The sequence below is a fragment of the Lates calcarifer genome, linkage group LG2 (assembly GCF_001640805.2).
Source record: "Lates calcarifer isolate ASB-BC8 linkage group LG2, TLL_Latcal_v3, whole genome shotgun sequence".
Lineage (NCBI taxonomy): Eukaryota > Metazoa > Chordata > Actinopteri > Centropomidae > Lates > Lates calcarifer.
Genome location: NC_066834.1, coordinates 3240966 through 3262321, shown reverse-complemented (window position 1 = coordinate 3262321; position 21356 = coordinate 3240966). Strand labels below are relative to the sequence as shown.

General features: G+C 41.8%; 1 protein-coding gene and 1 long non-coding RNA gene across 2 annotated transcripts in view; one reads left to right on the top strand and one right to left on the bottom strand.

Annotated features, from left to right (window-relative positions):
• Positions 1-127: 127 nt before the first annotated feature.
• On the bottom strand, positions 128-13753 carry gas2b (growth arrest-specific 2b). Its single transcript, XM_018686286.2, has 8 exons — positions 13555-13753; positions 9998-10248; positions 8881-8990; positions 8057-8198; positions 6570-6633; positions 5575-6148; positions 5368-5475; positions 128-1077 (listed from the first exon to the last, which is right to left on the bottom strand). The coding sequence occupies exons 2-8, from the start codon at positions 10221-10223 to the stop codon at positions 871-873; spliced, it is 1431 nt and encodes a 476-aa protein (XP_018541802.1). The 5' UTR covers positions 10224-10248; positions 13555-13753; the 3' UTR covers positions 128-870.
• A 4957-nt stretch (positions 13754-18710) lies between these two features.
• Positions 18711-21356, top strand: part of LOC127142979 (uncharacterized) — a 26362-nt gene continuing 23716 nt past the window's right edge. The window contains exon 1 of the long non-coding RNA XR_007814142.1: positions 18711-18803. This is a non-coding gene — a long non-coding RNA (uncharacterized LOC127142979). The remainder of the gene's footprint in view (positions 18804-21356) is intronic.

The following is a 21356-nucleotide window of genomic DNA, read 5'->3' as shown; positions in this document are numbered from 1 at the left end:
AACATCCATCATGTGTTACCAAATGTTAAATGAAAAATTATGATACATACTATTAAATCAAAAAGTTATGAGCTATAATTTACAGTAGGCTGCACAAGATTTTAATCTTTAAAACAACATTCAAAGATAATTTTCTAAATAATTAAGTTTATTTTAAACCGAAACCAAAACATTTTATCCAGTAAAACACAGAAAAATAAAAAGTCGCTATGCATCAATCTTTAAGACTACGACTCAAACTGCTGCTGGAGCCAAGGCATCCAAAATCCAAACTACAAAACTACAGCACCATGATACATAGACATGCAGCTGTCTACATTAACACAAGTCACAGTACAAAATCCCCTGATATCACTGCATACAGTACTACACAAAACCATCCTTGAAAGAATAAGTGAAGATGAAGTTTTTATAAAAGTTATGATATATGTTATATGACAACTACCTCTGCAAATAAAGATCATTTTCATTACTGATTAATCTGATAAGTATCTATCAAATGATGCATCATTAAGTCTATAAAATGTCAGAAAAGCTCCTGTTGTAACGTCTGTAAAAGATGATGAGTTCAGATTGTTTGTTTTAGAAAAAGATATTCAGTCTGTGATCAAATATGACAAAGAAAAGCTGCACACTGAAGAAGCTTGTCATGTATCTTCAGCAGGCTGGAGGATTCATACAGATAACAATCAGGTTAGGAGCAATCATATCTACAACTGTTAGACAGAAAAAGTTGGATTTCTTTTTAAACTTGAGGCAAAAGCGATTTGAACTGTATGTTAAATCATTGACCTTGTACAGTTTGGTCTGATTAAGCGAGTGTTCACTGCTGCCTGGAGCCAGAGGCAAAAGCTGGAGCAGTTTGAGAGTCTACTTCTTGCCACGGTAATGGGCGCCGACCACCATGTAGCTGTCAGGCGAGATGTTCAGACTGGGTGGCTTCGCTTTGTAGGTAAAGACCCTGACCTCAGATCTGCCGGCCGGTCCTCCTCTGCAGGGGTCGTATTTCTGCAGGTAACTTATAAAGGTCTCCCAGCCTCCGCCCACACGCACCATCACATGACGCTCATTCAGCATCTGCACAAGGTGACACAAGACGGCACAGTCAACACGGGGGACTGCTGGGAAAATAAAGTGTGTGCATGTTTTGTGGCAGGGATATTACCAGGATGTTTATAAATTCTCAATTACGTGAAAAAAAAGCCATAGTGAAGTGAGCCCCCTCATACACACACACACACACACACACACACACACACCAGTCGAATATTTACAAGCTTCTCCTGCATGTGTAGCTCTGGCTATGAAAGGCAAATGATCTCTCAGATAGCTTTGTCAAAATCTCATTAAACCAAATGAAACAACACCTCATGGTGCCAGCTGAGCACACACACACACACACACACACACAGGACTAATCCACATATAAGGATGCAAGCACACACATGCAGTGACGCACAAAGGCACACCCACAGAAATCTGCAACACAAACCACCTAATAAACACTATTCTACATAAAATGACTACTGTACAGCCGGTCTGTGTTTTTATAGTCGCTGCAGAGGTCAGTTGTATCTGAATCAACACATCCTTCACAGATAGACGTCCTTACAGCTGAAAACCAACTGCTGCCATGGCAACTACTGCCACAATATAAAGCCTGGAAAAAAAAATGAAAGGAGAAATTGAGATGAGTTCAGCGGAGACCCTCAACTCCCAGAAGACATTAACATTCCCAGGAGGTTTTTCAAAGCCATCCGTTGTGCTGTCAGCACCGGCCCACCCCCCTCTTGCCTTATCGCCAATAAACCCTTCATTATGGAGCCATTAAGAATGTGATAATACAAGCAGATCTACTCTTCTCATGCGGGGAGGTGTGCGTCACGTGCACGGGGAGGAAAAAAATCAATGGTACAAGCGCAGACAACACGCAGGTGACACGAGCAGCTTTAGAGGAAACCCCAGACGTGGTCCGTCTCAGCTGCCATCCTGCAGATTAAAATGTTGAGGTTGACAGGGGTCAAGTCTGACATCCTGAATAAACCACTTTCCTGTCAGACGTGGAGGGAATATCACTCTGACTGGTCTCCACTCTCATGAATCCAGCCATCATCTCAAGTTTATTTCCCAAGGAAATAAGTTACAAAGTTATTTAAATGCAATCCAGCATTAATTATCTCATTAGATGTGATTTTTTTCACTATTTATTTTCTGTTTTTATACAAGCTAGTATTCCCCAATGCTGCTATATCTGCAGTGTTTAAAGTAAGAAGTTTAATTCTCCTACCAGCCAATAAATTTTAAAGCTTTTATCTGATGTTTGTGTTACGTTATGTTACCAAACAACACACCTAATAACAAGTGATTCAGTGAAAGACATATCCTCAGCATCTTTCTGGTCTGTGATATTCCACACAAACCCTCTTTTATCAGACACACTCCTTTATTTCTGTCTCTACGACCACCTCCTCCCCCGCCTCAGATCGCCGTACAAAGTGTGCTACGTCTGCAGCCCATAAACTACCGTCTGGATTCCCCAGTGTCCTCCCTGGCAGCTTCATTGATTCCTTCTCTCCTTTCCTGCTGAAAGATGCATGAGTGTACTCAGTCATTTGAACACCTGCCAGTAGGAGGCAGGCTTTAGCCACATCCGCTGCTTTTGATGCTGCTCTGGAGTACAGTCAGTCCTTTGTAAATTTACAGTAAAGAGACAAACTGAGGAGCATTAGAGTCTAATATACATGTGTTTTATCAGTTCTCTAGTTTTCCCTCCTGGATCTTGAGCTCAATGAGAGTACCTGGTTGGAGAAGGGATATATGTGCTGTTTGTGTGTCCACACACCACGCTGTTTGCCTTTGCTCAATTTCTGAATGTTCAGTTTTATCTTTTAGCGTTTTTCCTCGTTAAGGATAGAGGTTGTTGTACGCTCTGCAGATTTTAAAGCCCCTTGAGGCATTGTTTTGGTGAACATCAATACAACGATGGGCTGATGTAAAATATCATGGTACACAGAGGATGATCTCCTGACATTTCCTTTAGCGCCATCATGAGCTTTACAGTTTTGAACGAAATATCTCAACCACTGGTTCAGATATTCACGGTTGCCATTTGTGCAGACGTTCATGTTCCCCTCAGGATGAATTGTAGAAACTCTCATCAGCCTCAGCTGTTTTTTAGCTTTAATGTTAATTAGCAAATGTTAGCATTTAGATTGGGGATTTTATAAATGATTGATATTTAGGAATAATCATTTTTACACTTTCCTCCTGTGCTGTAAGGTCAGAGGTCAGGGTCACCTTCAGAACAAAGACCCTGCAGCTTCTACAGAGTCAATGTCTCGTTCAAGGACACTTGAGAAAGGAGGAGGATGATGATGGAGTGGGAAGACAAGAAAAACAATCACTGCAGCTTCATTTTAGGTGAGTTTTCTTTTCTTACCTGTGACTAATCTCCAAAACAAGATGTTTTCATTTTTACTCTTTAGATTTATCTTTTATGTAGATGGTGTGGTAAACAAAGAGCTGATGTGGCATGATATTGTAGAGTGTTTGAATGTGTCTTTCCTTCCATTGACACAGTCAGACAGTGTCCCTGCCACAAAGCTGAAGGAGAGCCTAATTGGGTGCAGAGAAGAAAGAAAAGCCTTCCTCTTTTTTAACACCAAAGAATGGCGGAGCACTCCAGGGCCAGCGTGATTGAATAGTCTCCATAGGGAATAGAGGGGGGGTGGTGGAAAGTTTACATGTGAGGAGGGGCGGTCATGCTCAGCCGCTCATTAACAAGCTGTCTGATTAAACCCCTCTCTAATGACTTTGTCTCGGTAATCAATAGTATCTGCTCTTTAAAAAGGTCTGTACACACTGAATGGCATGCTCTCCTAGAAGCAGCACACGGGTTATCGTGGTATATGCTAATTGAGGTTTATGGCGTGTTTCCCCTGCACACACGTAGGCAGCTGTGAGCTTCACAGTAATGGATGGAGTCAGGGTTGATGGGCTGCAGTGCTCTATTCACACAGAGAGGTGCGTTCGCTTGTCAGCGGTAAGGAGAAAAGGGAAGGGAGCAGTGCAAGTAGAGTCTACAAGTTACACAGTAATTATAGCTGAAAACTGACAGATGGACACAGAGTTTTGGTAAAATACAATATTTACAAGGTTGCACAGACAAGGTGAGCACAAAAGGTCAACAGCTGAGATAGTGTAGAAAAACAAATTCTTGAAATCTGAATATAAAATAACTAAAAATGTGATTTCTTTCTTTCTTTCTCTACATTTAATTTTCTGAAGGTAAATGCATTCTGCTGGACCTGACCATAAACTAATAACATGCTTTGGTTATCACGTCTTTATTGCCTCGGTTTTCTTTGATGCACTGCTCAAACATGTTACTGACAGGTCTGCAGTGGAGAAACAGGTGTTCTGTGACTTGAAGGGGACCATTCGTTTCTGAATGGGCGGTTAAAATATGTTGTCTGTCAGCCAGTCACAATGTAGATGTAACTGTGTTGCAAGCAAACTGGTGCTGACAGCACTGATTACCAGTTTAGAGGGTGTCGGGTCAGTAAGGTTTTCAATACGATTAACAAAGCATTAAATGGGTTTCAGCTAGTGACCAATTAGCCACCGTGAGCTGAGATCATATTCTGTTTTCACAGGGATTCATTATGCTATTCCCAAAGATGCAGTGTTTTCCTTTTAAATTCACAGCTGGTATTTTTATGGATTTATGAATAATGCCTTACTTGGACAATATACTCTAATATGCATCACACAATGAAGCTGTTATATTTCCTTTCTTTCTGTAGATGGAACAGACAGTGAAGTAAAACCTTCCTCTTACATTTAAAACCCTCCCCATGGACTTGGAGTCCCGAGCGAGCTGCCATTTGAACCGCACACCACGGCCATATCTTCGCAAAATCATCCTGAAAGGGACGTGTTTGTTTTTCCTTCAGGTTTGAACTCTTTGCTGAAGGTCTGTGTAATGAATAAAATCATTGTCAGCCCGGTCTTATCCTGACCATTGGTTGCCAAGCAACTCTGCCTCCCAGAAGGCCATTCCTCGAGCCTTTGTACAGACGCATACGGGTGGAGCACGACTCAGGGAGGCTGAGAGGCGCCAACGTCTCCATCCTAAATGATGGCACATCAGTCGCTCTGACACAATGCACTTGTTGCTGACTCAACTGTTGATTAATGACCTGAGAGCGTTCGCACCTCACATTTTATTATGTGTGGTAGCATCTGAGACGCATCTTCATTGGATAAGCTTTTTGATTTGGTTTAGAATTTTCAAGTCATGGTCTCAGCTTTACTCCAACATAAAACAACATAACGTATGTATGTATGAATCTTTAGCACACTTACCCGTATATACAGAACTTTATCCCCAACACGGTAGCAGCCTTTAGGTTGTTTCTCAACAACAAACCTGGTGGGACAGCTGCAGGGGGGATTTTCAGTAATGTTTCTCACCTGGGACAAATTAGACAGAGGGAGGGGAAATCAAGTATGAACACCTTTAACATCTGTAAGCACAAATAAGGCTGAATTCGCTGGGAATAAAATACATACAATATCATCCAAAATGCTGTTGTTGCCTGAGCTCCTCCGGCTTGTGGATTTACTAGAGGGTCGAGGAGTCGGGGCTGCAGGTGGGGAGGTGATGAGAGGTGGAGCTTTTGGAGTGTGGTTGTTTACTTTAGTAGAGGAGACTTTGGCAGCGGATACCGGGGTTTGGCCTGGTGAGGGTGCTGACAGTGGAGTCGAAGCAGATGCGTTAGTGGTGCCAGATGAAGAGAACAAAGGTGTTTGTGTTGAGGCAGTGGTTGTACACGGGTTAGAGGCTGAGATGGAGGACTGAGGAGGGGATAAACATGTAGGCACTGGGTTTGTTGTGGCTGATGGAAGATCAGAGGCGAGGGAGGCAGCGAGGGGTTCAGACAGACAGGTTGTGCTCGGAGTGAGGGGCGCAGGTGGAGGAGGAGGAGGAGAAGGGGCTGGGGGCAGGGATGATTGTGTTGGTGAATACAAAGATGTAGGAGGAAAAAAGGAGAGGGGCAGAGGGGATGATGGAGATAAGCAACCCGCCTCCTCCCTCTCTATCTCCCTCTCCAACTTCACCAGCCCTGGAGGCTCCACTCCAAACCTGAAAGGGAGGTTTAACAGAAATAAATCAGCAAAAGGAAAAATCAACACTAAATCACAGTAGAGAGCAATGAGCCAGGAGATATTCAGTTACTAGGGGCTACATGTTTCTTCCTGTTTTCTCCTGTGTCAAGCTGAAAATGTGAATATTTTGCAAACACACTTTCCACATCCAAATCCAGACAAGTTGGATTCAGTTGAACCAACCAGCCACTGGCAACAATATGAATGCAAACACGACCAAACATCTGGAATATGATGGGCGGTGTCAGTGAAGAGTTACTTGGGTTCAGCTGTAAGTGGTTATGGTGGATAGAAAAGGCAGATATAAAAGGTTTTGAACACATAAAATGGCGCAGCAGTTTTCTACTCAGTGTGATTTATTTTTCAGGTGGGGCAGTCCAGTTTTTTGTTGTACTTACCTGGCTGCAATCCGTCCCAGCTCCATCAGGCAGAGGCACACCTCCCGAGGTTGTTTGTGGAGGACTTCACACAGCAAATACATAACAAAGAGGATGGAGGGGGAAAAAAAGTTACTCATCTGAAAGGAAAGATGTTTCCGGAGATAAACTTCTGTCTGTGTCAAAGAGAAAACAGGAGCTGCAGTCTGAACAGACAGGGTGCATTTCAGGAGGTACTCTGCCTCCATTGTGCATCTCTTTCTTTGAAGCAGGAATCCTGTGGGCTCTGGATGTGCAGCTGAGGGCATGAGGGCATGAATGCTCCATCAACAGCTCAGCCTCTGCTGCCTCCAGTCCAATATCTATACATTAAAAAGGGCTCAGTGCAGAGTTTGGACCAGGAAAAGTCCTAGTTAGATCATTTGTTATGATGGCTTGTACAGCTACACTATGTGGTGCAGAATCCACAACAATCATCACAGAAACAAAATGTAGCGAGCAGAGCAAATTTCAATATGAGCGAGGCCACCATCACATCATGGCTGCAGCAAGAAAAAGAAATGAGAGGAAAGATAAAGGATATCCTCTGTGAGGCCTGTCAAAGTGCAGCGAGCGTACTCTCCCTGTCACTCAGTTAGTCAAGTGAAGTAGGTTAGTCTGCCTGCAGGGGGGTGGGGGGGGGGCTTATTGTTGGTGGGGATTAACCTGCACATTATCATTCTCACGCATCTGCCGCCTTGCGTGGACATGCCCAGGTAAGAGGTGCACAGGGAAGAGTAATGTTTGACGAAACAGAATCGCGTTAGCGTGTTGGACTGTGTGTTGCTCTCACCTCACACAGAACATCATACACACAGAGGGTGTTAGAAATGATACGGGGAGTCTGGAAGCATGGAGACATTATAATCATCACACTGACTCATTCATCGCAGCGTGATCAGTGTGACTCATCTTCAAATCTTAATATTCCTTTTTTTTTGCTTCTGACTGGTTTATTTTAGTTTGTGGGGCAAAAAAAAATCATCTTTCAGTCAATGAATTACAAAAAGAAGATTACATATATTAATATAATAATTTAAGAATATTTATATTCCCTGCTCAAGCAAAGACACTGGAAATCATCAAAAATACCAACGAATCAGACAGAAAACAACTGTATGGAAATGATATAATTTGATACAAACAAATAAAAATGAATGTATTATTTTTTCCTAATGATGCACAACGTCATATCTTTGTCAAATACACACATCATGCCGAGTCTGTCTCATTTATTCAGACATGAGGATCAGAGAGTTTAAGATGAAATATAAACCACGTGATGTTCAGACAGATGAAGACACGTTAATGTTTAGAAACAGCTCTTGTGACTTGTTATATTATTTCTGTACCACAACTGCTGCACAATGTGATTCACTAGAGGCTTTTACTGGGAAAAAGGGGAGGGAAAAAAAGGACAGAGCCCCTTAACTCCATTATGTTAAGTGCAATCTCCGGTGTTAACTCACCTAAATCCTCTGACTCAAAAAGGTAAGCCTCATCAACACCAATCTTTCGACACCAGTAAAGGAAGTTGGCCGTGTTGTCTCGGGCGAAAAATGATCCAGAAGTTGCATCAGCTCGCCAGTGGATCACTCTTCTTACAAAGGGCTGTAATTGTTTTCAGTATAGACATACACACAAGAGGTTATTTATGCAGTAACATTAAATGGATTCATGTTGTTTCATGCATTCATTCAGGGTAAACAACACACTTGGCATCTGTGTTATTACAGCAGTCCTCAAATCAGGAGGGATCAGAAACAGGATCTTGTCAAAACAAAGTCTACTGAGGCGAGGTGAGGCTCAGCAATACGAAACATGAACAGACATGGACGACTGCTGAATGCACCATAAGATACTGTCACTGCCAACCTCAGACCTGACCTGGTTTTGCAGTCTAAGTCTCAGAAGGTCCTGTGGGATTTACCTGTGATATCCTCAGACTTCATTACATTTCCTTTAAGCTCCTGTCCTGCACTTCACTGTTCCCTGACAGCTGGGCCGGAACAGGTCTTTTTAAAGCTATTAGGATCTATTAAAACAAAACTGATATTCTCATTAGACATATTAAGTTTATCTGCCTTATTACGAGCTGTACAGGTTTGCAGAGTCACAGTAGTAAAGTGCACAGCGGAATAAAATCCTACTTAAAATGATTTTGAAATGAGCTTTTGTTGTTGTTTCTTTTTTGTTTTTTGTTTTAAAATTACTTGCAAAGTGTGTGTTTGTTTTTTGTGATTACACAAATCGTCTGCACTCATGTTTGTGTGACTTTGTGTTGTTGCAGCACCTTGCCATCGTTGGCGTGGATCATCTTCTCCTGGAGCTGCTGTGCCAGCCGACAGAGGAGAACGCCGTTATCCAACCTGTCCATCAGACTGTCTGCTGTCAGGTCCACTCCTGAGGAGGATGCACACACATGCACACTCAATTATATTCAGTAATACAAAGCCATTACTCAAGACTGACTGAGATCTTAGTTGTGGATCAGTGTGAGCAGATTTTTCCCTGGATTGTAGGTTACTGGGCATCATTCTTACTCCAAGATGAACCAGTCCACTCTGGTTTTAAGGAGACAGGATCCTCCAAAGAAGAGATAAACTCAAAATAATCAGTTTTAATAATTAATATAGCAGGTCAGCAAACAGTCTACAAAATGTTTTAGTACCAAACACATTATCCTGTTGCGTACAAGACTTTAATATTGAGGTAGTCAGCATGTTGCTTACCTTAAATCTCTTTTTGATTAATAGATTTACAAAATACCAAAACGTAGCCACAGGAATGCTCCATGTGAGAAAAGCTTTGAAGTGTTGAGCATCAACAAACATTCAGGTTTTAACTTTAAGGCATTACTCCTCCTAACACATCAAAACTGGAGCTAATATCACTTTTCTGCTGCCAAACAAATCACACTCCCAGGCCAACAAGCTGTTTTCTTTCTTACTTTTTTTTTTTTTTTTTTTTTTTTTTTGCATCAGTCAGAAACTCGTCATGTTGGAGTCTTGTCACTCTCCAGACGCCCTTCAACAGGTTGTGGCATGTGCACACCCTTTATGTTTCGCCTCACAATGCAGTAAAGTGGGAGAAAACATCCCTTTCCCTGGAGTCCCAGTCACGGTTCCTCGTATGGAGAGGTATTTCAAGGATTTGGGATAATAAGTAGGTTAATGTGCCTCTGCTTTTATGTGACTGCAGCTTTTTTTTTTCACCTTTTTCTTCAAAATAAAAGCCCCAGTTCTAAACACAAAATTCATCTACGGTTGACTGTGACTGTGACCTGAGTTGACATTCTCTCTTGTAGTTTAGCTGCACAAACTCAAAACTGAGTATTTTGTAGAGTAATGGTTTTCAGTTTTACAGACTTAAACATCCAGACGTTTTGATTTACAGGACGACTGTCTCACCCATCATGGTGTTGAGCCAGAAGGCCAGGTCTTCTTTCATGGGCAGGAGGCTGGCGTCATGACGGTAAGGCAGCCACTGGTTGTACTCCTGAGGACTGGTCAGGCCCGGCCCGTTGTGTCTGTACTTTGGGCTGAGGAGACAGGTCATCCCCAACCCGGTCAGCTGCCTCGGGCTCAGAGGACTCAGGTCAAGGCTGGTGTTCATCGCTCCCACGTCGCTGTCCATGCTTCAGCTCCAGTCGGTCTTTGGCCTGGGTTGACCAAATAATAGGTATGTTTTCTGTTTGTCTGTTCACCTGTAGCTAACACAATGCTTCAGCATCCAGCAGAAAATCAACTATTCACACTCTCCTCTTTCTTTTTCAAACATTTCCATTGAAACAAACTGAACTTTGGCACCAGTTTGTTTTGTCTGACTGTCGAAGCTTCATATTTTTTTAAGCCGAACTTGAGAAGTAATTTTTGCACAAACAGAGGACCTTGGGTTTTATCCCACATCTCTTCCACTGAAATAGCGTTCGGACAAAAGGAATGATTATAGTATCCAGTAACTGCTGAAATGTGGTGGAGGGTTTGTGCATGTCAGTGTTATTTTAAGACAAACTTGAAAGAAATCTGAAGCAATAAATAATTCAAATGTAATGGTTTTCGCTGGATTATAATTGGCGTTCTTTGAAATGAAAGCACAGAGCTGCTCTGCACACGAACAAAATCAACAATACATGTTGGTACATATTTCATACACTGGCTTCCATGCACGGATCTTATACTAACAACCACACTATACATACAATCATTAATCAAAGGGATTAAAGTGAGTTAATAAGACGTACAGCCACAGCCCTGAGCCAGTCTCCTGGTGCTGCTGCATGGCTCATTTCTGCTGTTCCCAGAGCAGCCTCCATCATAAAGCTCAGCCCCATGCAGAGACATGGCCTGACTGCCAGTAATACTCGCTGCTAATCAGCTGGAATTAAGACAACAACACATGCAGCGGGTCACTGGGTCTGCTGAGTAATGTACAGTAGAGACAGAGGCTCCGTTTGTGCCGGATGACTGACTTTAAAGTTTCAGGTGCTGTGTTGTCTTGTTTCAGGTCCAAGTCCAGATTGAGTTAAAACACTGAACAGAGGTTTACAGTCAGCTACTATGAGACTGGATTTTTATCTGTTGTATATTTCATTGTGATTACTGCACAAAAAATTCACGCCTATTCATCCATCTCTAACTTTAGAGACTTTATCTCTGGTGGAACTGTCGAGTTAATAAAGCACCTGAAGTGATGTTTGGGACCTGGACCAGGCTTTTCTGAGCTCATTTATATTTGTACACAACCTGTGTTTTTGCGTGAACGTACCTGCAGCAGAACATCATAACAAGTTCAACTGTAGCTTGTCGTAAAGTTGTCTTATATCAGCAAAAAAAAAGTTGAAGACAAGTCTGTTGCAGCATGATCATAGAGGAGCAAAGGTTTATGTTCAGTATGTATGTCAGTGAATTCAGGGCTGTGGTTGTGTGAGATAAATGTGAGGATGCTGTCGACCCACGGTTCTGACTGGACACAGTGAAAAGGGTCTTTTGTAAACACATCATGCAGACGTGGGGCAGAGACAAGGTGTATGAGCAGGGCTTCCTGCCAAGTTTGAGGCTGGTTTACAGGTTGACCAGCAGGGCATGAGAGCCTCTGTCTCTAACAAAACATCCAGGTGCAATATTCACACCTCTGCTACAGGATGACTCTGCTGGGAAGGGAAGGCAAAGGTCACCCACTGGCCTAACTCTCAGACACAAGCAGTCTTTATATTCCTGCAGAGCTGTGGGTCCATGTCTGTAAACACACACACACACACATACACACACACAGGCCCATGCATGTATCAGTGATTTTATTCCATTTACTTTGCGCAACCTTTAATGTTTCCAAAGTGAGTTTTGCTTCGCTGGTATTTCACAGCCTTTAATTGTGCTGTCACAATAAAAGCGAACATCTTCAGTCTGACCGGCTGTTTTTGAGGAGGGGAAACAGCTACAATTACACACCAGCCTGCCTGAAAAATGTGTGCAAAATGAGGGATCTGAGCTGCAGCATTGACTTTAAATAGCTGAACATGTACTGTATGTATATAAGATGACAGAGTGATGGATGATTGGGCTGCATGTGGCCTTCAGCACGGCTCAAACACTGGTGTCTCCAGAGAATGAAACCAAAGCCTGTGCCTGGTAAACAACCAACTTCACAACTAGTTAACAAAATTCTGTTTCCCTACATGTAAGGCACAGCTCTCTCTTTCTTCAAAGAAAAAAAAAAAGCTGAAGTTGCAAATCTGTCAGCGGAGGAATCGTCTCTTCATTCAGGAAAATGTGTCTTTGTTTCAAAGATATTTCAGAACAAACTGAGCTCTCTGTCACTGTAACCTGCAGGCTGGTGCCTTCTGCTTTTGTCTGCAAAGTCTGTTCAACATTCATTCACTGTGTCAACTATTCATAAAAAAATCAAGATTAATAACTTCATCTGGATGTCCAGCAGCACTGCTGGCAGCAGTAGCTCTCTCCATCAGCTCTGAGTCAATGATCTGGTGTCTCCAGTGTCATTTGTAGGATTGTAGCAGCTTAAAAGAGGTAATGTAAAACTAGCCAGGTACTGAATGGATACAACAGCACAGCTGAGGTATAGGTTTCAGCTACAGTGCTCTCACCCCATGGCTTTCCTTCAGCTGCCTCTAGACTAAATAAACCTCATATCAACACAGGATGGAAAGGTCTATTGCCTGCTGCTGTTTACGCACCCAGAACAGTGGACACCCACTGTAGCCCAGCTCCAGAGAAAAACAATAAAATACGATTTTGGCTCCAAAATTTGAAAAAGAACCTTCCTCTGATTGTTTTACTGTGAGGGAAAAATCAAATAAACAATGAGCACCACAGAACAGTCCGCTCATTGACTGAAGTCTGACTCAACTTTGTGCTGCAGAGGCCGTGACATTTTCTTCTGACTGGACGACAAAATTATTATTTTTTTTATTATTATTATTATTTTTTGCTTTTAAAAACTTTGTTTAGAAACTGTTATTTCAAATTCTGAAACTGTAACATTTCATGTTATAAAAACAGTATTTCTGAAACAGTGAAACAGTGAAATATTAATGAGGGTCAGAGGTGGAAGATAACTAACTACATTTACCCACCTTCTGTACTTTGATGATATTTATACTTCTGCAGTTTTTATGGAGCTATATATATTTCACACCCATAGTTACAGATTTTATATGCAAACATGACCTGTCTATGTTAATATTAAATATTGCTTACACATGAATCACACACAATGAACCAGTTATAATCCAAAAATATATTATATTAATGACCCACATGATAAAATGTTTAGCATAACGAGAATTATTACTTTGTTTATTTACTTCTACTTTAACTGTGTGATATCACTATTTTTACCCAGGTAAAAGATCTCCGTAATTCTTCCACCACTTCTTTTTACCATCATCACCAACACCAGCTTCAAACTTTTCTAAAATGAAAACGCTCAGTAGCTTTATACTCACCAAACGCCAACGGGATTCTTCAGCAGATTTCCCTTCTCATCAAAGTTTGTCTGGAGTTTCTTCTCTCCCGTGTTTGTCCTCTCACACTCCTGCATGCACCACTTAGAGCCAGATGTTCATCACCCTCAGGTTCGCCACACATGTAAGTACACAACAGCGAAACAGGGGCCGTCGCTTTTTTAAAACAAACTCTCCTGTACACGCCTGCAAGTTTGTGGTGTCAACTTACAGCTGCTGAAGACAAGTTCGCCTGAAAAATAAATCATCACTGCGGAGGGACACGAACGGAGGAAAGTTTTAACAGAAAACTTTATTAGAAGAAATGTGTGTCCATTTCTAAACCAGTCAGACTTGGTCCAGGTTCAAGTTTTTTATCACGGCAATTGCTCGTTTCCATAGCAGCGACTGAGGACATATTAAATCACACAGCTCTCCTTTTTATCACTCTTTCTACTCCGTTACATTTCACAGGGTAATCGACTACACATCTGTTTGTCAACAGCAGCTACAAGTTACTTTTCAGCTACTTTATATAAACAGAGAAGAATATTTAAATGTGATATTTTACACTATGAAAGGGGCCATTCTCTGGAATCAATACTTTTACTTGATACTTTAAGAACATTTTTATATGGTAGTATTTGTAGTTTTTAAAAATATAATGTAGAATTATTGCTACACCCTTTTGACTCAGGCATTTTCAGTAATAAGTTTAATTCAGTGAACCACTGGTGCCTTGACGGAGCAGATAATAATCTTATTTGTGGATATTTATACACCTGCCTGGAATAATGTTAGTTTTCTTTTGACTCAGACATTTATCCTTCTTAATAATAATGACAATCATCAATTATCTCTATTGACAACTAATATCCCTCCTACTTTTTCTTGCTTAATCATATTTTTCCCATCATTTTGCTGCCAGGATGGGATGGGTGGTAATTACACTTCTCCCAGACAGATTAGGTGTTGGTGTTGTTTTCTTTTCTTTTTTAATAGTAACAAAAAGCAGCTGCAGGGCCTCAATCAATCAGGCAGCCTCTATGTGTGTGTGTGTGTGTGTGTGTGTGTGTCCCAGGTGTGGCTCCTGGTTCATTTGCAGCCCTCTCTCGGGGGACGAGTCCCTCATGTCACTACGTCCATCAGACCCTCCCCTCCTCCTCCGTGAGTACACCTCCCCACTGCCCTCCTGCTCATTTGCACTGGTTAGCATTCATCTGACCTATGCTATTGTGAATATTAATGAGCGTGTGTGTGTGTTGGTGCATTAGTCTCACTTCATGTCACATGCATATACAATTAGATAGCCAGATTAGATGTTATCAAAACACCTTCAGAGTTTTTTAATCACACTGAAAGGAGAGAAGCTTCTGAGACAGTGAATTGAGTCTGAACCGTGAATCACATCCTGTCTCTGTTATAGAGCCAATGTGCCTTTGAGCAGGTATGGTATAGCGGACATACTGATGACGCTTTAAAGACCTGTTAAACCAATTTAATAATGACTCAGAAGCACCCACAGAGTTAATAATAGTCCCTCAGCGTCTGGAAAACAGCCTGAATTGTAAAAGGAAGCCAGACAACACGGTCAGGTACACTGCTTTATTTATTTATCTTTTTTTTAAAAAACACCAGACAGGATGAAGCTGGAGGTTTCCTGTATCTGTCTTACTGTCAGTAAACCTCATGAACAGGCCAAAACTGACAATGAAATGATAACAAGTGTTGTCTGTTTGTGCTTTTTACTCCTGTTCGAGTGATAGTTGGTTAAAATATCACTGTTGTTCTTTCAAGCAACATTTTTGAAAATCTGCTTCTTCAGGTTTTGACAGGAACAGTTAGAGTAGAAGACTTATACCATTCACATATAATATATTAACATCAAAAAGAAGTCTGCAGGAACCAAAATCAGTCCTCCAGCACTCAGTTCACTTTTTTACAAGAGGTCACTTGCCAGACTGTTTCTTGGCTAACAGCCATACCCAGCAAATATGTCAGTTAATTTTTTCAGGGCCAGGTTAGCTGTTTCCCTCTGTGCTATGCTGCTGGATGTGGCTTCATATTGAACGGACAACCACGTTTTCAATCCTCTTGGTAAGAAAGTGTCCAATTTTCTGCTTTGAGGATTCAACCACAGTCTCTTTGTTGTCTAATGTGTGAGATTAAACACAAGAAATTCAGCCACTGTTCAGATTTATCCTCCAGACTCTGCTGGTTAAATACACACTGACACGAGCTCCTCCATTTTAACAGGAGGTTTTTCTGGTTGTGAGAAAATGATTGAATTAAAACAATGTCTCGGCTACACGACGTGGATCAGCACACACATGACAGATGGCATCTCAGGTTGCCAAGACAACTGAACCCTAATCCGCCTCCCTCTTATCCCCACTGCAGAGGTGGTGGTGGTGAGGGGGGGGGATGATAATTCAGCACAGAGCACCATGTGCTGTGTCCCTCTCAAATTGGTCCCCTGGGTCAGGAGGACCTGAGGCCCATCAGATGGGGACACACTTATTAGAGACTTACAAGTGTTTTATCATCCTGTCAGATTACAGCAGATTTCTTTTTCAGGTGGACGTTCATGTTGTTGTTGAATATTTTTACACAGTACAATAACATTTCTTCATACTGACTTTAGCTGACGAATTTTCACCCAATGATTCTAGTTTTTTTATTTTGGTTTAAAGGGGAATTCCATGTGTGTCCTTGTGTGTCTCCTGGAGCTCTGGGGTAAATGTCATCTTTGTTATTTTGCAGTAAGCATAGGCTTGGAGACAACAAACCGATAATGAAAGACCTGTGCTACAAACAAGTTAAAAACATGGTGGTTTACCAGGCAGGGTGAGTGTAATGAAAATGTTACGTTATGGGAAATGTAAGATCTAGTGTATTTGAAGCTTGACCCTAAATTTCAAGATATCTTGCCCTTTTTCTGCATCAAGTCTCTCCTCTGAGTGTGATGCTAAACATTGTCGTGATAATCAGACTGGACTGCCATTTTGTTGCACTTCATTATGATCACTTAAATGCCACCAGAAACAGTTTTTCAATACTTTCTCTCACAAAAAATAATGCTTCACTTTTTGACAAAGGGAGTTCCTCGTACTTTGTATATCAGAAAATGTGCTGTCATCCCTGTATCATGGAAAACACTCCACTCTGCCTTTTTTATTTTTTTCATCTCAAAGGAATTCACTGTGATTTAGTTAAATCATCTCATTGCATCGTCTTAATTACTGCTGATTATTCCTACAAAGTATTAAAACCGCCTCACTGTCACAGCCTGTCGGTGGGTGGGTGTGTGGCTGTGAGGCGTTCATATAAACGACTAATAAATAATGTGTCAGCCAATCCTGCACATGACAAATGAATGCTGGTTACCTCGGCTCAGGCTGGCGCAGGCCAGGGGGGTCAGTAGCTGCGGGGCAGACCTTTACTTTAATTAAACTACCTGCCACACTGAGCGTCTAAATGTGGAGCCAGTCTGGAACCACTGCCAGGAAATTACTGCACATTACCTTCGAGTCTACAACAGGAGAGGGAAAATAAAGACGCAGAAAAACAGTTTTATTCATGCTAATGTTTGCAGTTCTCTGCATTATACAAAAAGAAACCAAGATGCAATGTCCTGATATGGCATAATGGTTTGTATGGAGTGTTAACAAATGGCCACCAGAGGGCAGCATAGCTACTTAATCACAAGCCCTTGAAGCTGGAATAAAAAGGAAAAGGAGGAGCCATCTTTACTTTTAATGGAGTAGAGCTCATCCATTGTACAGTGATTCCACATGAACAGTATCTGCTCTCAGGTTAAAAAAAATAGAAAGAAAGAAAGAAAACCAGTCTAATGTGCAGGTTCTTCACCTCCTCCGTAAACAGCAAATGGACAGAGGTTTTCTGGGAACCAAAGGGGAATACCTGCATTTAAAGGTGCATTTCAGTACCTGTATGCCTATGCAGCTCCATGGTTACCCAACAAAAGCTTAATGCACTTCAAAAACCTCCAGTCAGACTCGCAGAGGGCTCGACTCCACGGGCTGCTGCCTCACTGTCATTCGTCTCTCTGTCACTGTGATTCCAATCACTGGGATTTTAACAAGATTACCGGGAGCGAGTGGAAGCAATGGAGTACCAGTGTAATGTAATTATCAAGTGATGGAGTGCTTGAAACGGCTGTGTTATCACTGGCGAGTCGCTTAACCCCTGTCAACACATGAAGGATCACAGCCTCACTCCCTGTGTGATGATGAACAAAGCTTTGGTGAACGAGCGTGAACCTGGGTTCATGTTTTCATTTGACATTTTTGTAAACATGAATAACACATGGGTGGATGCTCTGTGAGTCTGTGACTTTTTATTTATGTGGATTTGTGTGATACACTTACTGCACTAGCTTCAGTAGAAAGAATGAAATATGAATGTTTGTCAGTGACCAGAAAAGAAAAGACCTGAACCTTGAGTCCACATTCACACACACACCGTACTCTGCAGGCTCACTCAGCCTCAACCTCATGGTCCTAGAGTCTCTCCTGACGACCACATTTCTTTCTTTTGCCGCTTCCTTTTTACACAAGTATCCCAGTCTCCATAGCAACTCATCTCAGTTTCAGAAACATGGACAAAAGACACATGGAGAAAAAAAAAAAGGACATACACAAATAATACATGTAGACGCACATGAATCAATAGAACATGCACACAACTGCACACACAGATGTGCACAAGTAGAAATGCAGAGGCACAGAAGCATCAGTTCCTCATTTATACATCTTTCACCGCTGAGAAAGGATTTTAAAAAGCAGGAATAATAATGTTTTGGATTTTCATACGCTGCTCAAAAATCTTGTGTTTTCTCTCTTATATTGCCAAATCATTTGTCATTTCATCAGTTTTATTTCCTCAGCCACAGACAGATGTTAAATCAACATCACCAAGGCATCTGTTTGTCTTAATAACATCACTCCAGCCTGAAAATGTTGTCTCATATCAGCTGTTCAACATCCCTCTTTGTTCATTTCTGTTAATGCATCTTCTTTGTTTTTCTGAGGACACAAACAGTTCACCTCATCTGTGATCAGGAGTCATGAATGTGAACAAATCCTCTTTTTCAGGCCACACGCTCTTGCCTACATTACCCAGAATGCAACTCGACCGTTTCGTCAGAGGCTCAGGTGTGTTATGCTAGTAGCTGCTAGCCTCGACTTGTTGGCCACGTGTTGGGACGAGGAGCAGGCTACAGAAGTCTGGTAAGCTCAGTTCTCTCTAACTCCACACCTGCAGACGTTTTACACCGTCAGAGTTGAAGCCTTCACACCCAAACAGCGCTGACTCAGGTCACTCACGTGAGGCAGTTAAGCAGATTTGGCGCAGCTCCCTTTTTTCCCCCACATATGCAGCAGCACTCCCCCAAGACCCGCAGCCGGACTGTGCTGTGTAAAGTCAAAAGTCAAATATAACGACGGTGAATGTCCTGTGATGAAAAAGTGATAAATGTTTTTTAAAAAAACACTTTCATAAGTGGAACTTCTGCAGAATGCTCTGTCAGAGTTGTGTGTTCAGTACTTCTGAGGCGTATTTGAGTGAGTGTACTTAGATACTTTGCATTGCAGGGAGTTGTTGAACTTAAATGACTCGTTGAAGCCACTGAAACAAAGACTTTGCATGTTTTTATACGTGTGTGTGTGTGTGTGTGCATGAGCATGAGGGCAGAGAGTAGGGAGTCCATGTGGTTTAAAACCCTCAGCACCAGGCCGAGGAGCCGACTCTCCATTTGAGCAGAAGGGAGAGAGACTGACAGATGGACAGAGAGAGCAAGGGGATGAACCAAAAAATCTTGCCCCTCTGTGGAGCAGTGGATTGACAGATTTACTGTGTGTGTACACATTTCTTGTGAAGCAGCAGTCAGGGCGGTGTGAAGGGAACACCATTAAAATCGGCCTGTTTGTTTAGTCAGGAGCGTAGGTGCAGAGCAGAGCCTGAAAATAAGTGTTTGATACATCGATCATGGCAGCTCACTGTCTGCAGAGCCAGAGCCAAATCTGCTGGAGTCTGAGTGGATGTAAACATGTAGAGTCTCTCAGAGGTTATAGCCTGCCAACGTGTGTGTGTGTGTGTGTGCAGTGCTCAGTGTGGAAAAAAACTTTTCAGACATGGACAGTGTCCGATCGGAGTGTGAGTCATCCGATATATCATTCAGATGTGGCATCTCTGCAGTGTCTGAGTCACCATGCAGTAGTGACAGAGTGAGGAAGAGCACATGGGAGGGAGAGAGAGCATATAACAAAGGAGGCTGATATGATGAAAGAAAGAGCGTGACATTATCTTATCCTTTTCATCTGACTCTTTTCTGTAGCCTTCACTCGGCTCACTTTAGTCTGTCTGAGGCGTGATCTTAGTTGTTTGATTGATGTTGTGTCAATCCAGAGCTCACAGGAGGTTTAGGATTCATGATGACTTCAATTTAACAGAATAATAATAAAGTGTTCTTTGAAATATTTACAGAATATTTCTGATTATGTAGAGAGAATGAGACATATGAAGAGTGCAGGATACAGTTAAATATTTCTATGGGGACTGTAATACTCATAATGCAGGGGAAAACATTAAATATGCAGCTGTAGGTCATTTATTTTGTTTGTTTTTCTTTGGTTGAGGAGTACTGTTTTAAATTAAGTTGATTTATAGGAGTAATCTCCACTCATAACCCTATAAAACATCAACAAAATGTAACCAGCCTTTGTGTAATTTTACCAGTCATGATATAAAACTAATGGGAGCTGCAGCCTCAGCTCTCTGTTTTCATGTGAAATATCAAGCTGCCCATTTTTCCATCATCTTTCCACAGCAAATGTCAGAGGCAGTGTCTCCTGTGTGTTTTATCCCGTTTGTTTATTGTCTGTCCCTTTTCTCCCACACACACTCGTCCCAAGGTGTCTGCTCTCACGGGCTCGGCTCTTAAAGGCACCACGCATCAATATTTTATCACTGCAGTGACACAAAACAAAACCCATTAGACGGATGCAAATGTGTGCCGTTAAGTTCTCATTAAAAATGGCTGCAGGAAGTCAATAAGGAAGAGTGAAATGAATTTTTTTTTTTCAATTGAGGAGAAAGTGTACGGTTAGTGCTGTGGATGGGAAGTAATTGCCGGCAATTGCAAAGCAATTTCTAACTCTAATGGGTAAATTGCAGGATGTAAAAAGGAGGCTTGGTGTTGGTGCCATTCATACCAGCAATTACAGCAAATGGTTTAACATGAGATAATAACAGCCCTGTTTTTAAGATTAAGATCGTTTAAGGCAGGTTTTTCCCAGGGTTGTCATTATTTAACTCGACTGTAGAAAATGGATTCAGTGTTTACTGAGCCATCTCTCTAAACGCAGAACAAAAGGGCAGGCGCTGATAGTGTCCTTCTTGTGTTATCACCGCGCTTCGAGACCTCTCTATCTGATGTGTCATGTGTCACTGTAACTAATGAAATCAGATGGACAAGTATTGGTGACAGCATGAAATCAATAAAGCAGCAAAGGAGGTATGTGTCTGTAAGCGCGTGTGGTTTACCTCTATGGCAGCGTTGGGTTTTCCTTATTTTATTTATGTAACTGTAACTGTAACTGTTGTTAAAGCACCAGTGTGAATGTCAATGAATGAATCGTAATATAACACCAAGTTATTATATGTTTCCTCCAGTCCCATTAGACGTGAAAGCCCTCCCCCCATCTCTCACTTTTTAATGAGATTTGGAGTGTGTGTGTCACCCCACTGTGAAGCCATCGGTGACAGGCAAGAGGACAAAAGGA

Coding starts and splice junctions, on each gene's coding strand:
- gas2b (XM_018686286.2), bottom strand. CDS start 10,223: ATGGACAGCGACGTGGGAGCGATGAACACCAGCCTTGACCTGAGTCCT. Junction 8,991..9,997: donor CTGGCTCAACACCATGATGG/GTGAGACAGTCG, acceptor CATCCTCCTCAG/GAGTGGACCTGACAGCAGAC. Junction 5,476..5,574: donor ACAGCATTTTGGATGATATT/GTATGTATTTTA, acceptor AATTTGTCCCAG/GTGAGAAACATTACTGAAAA.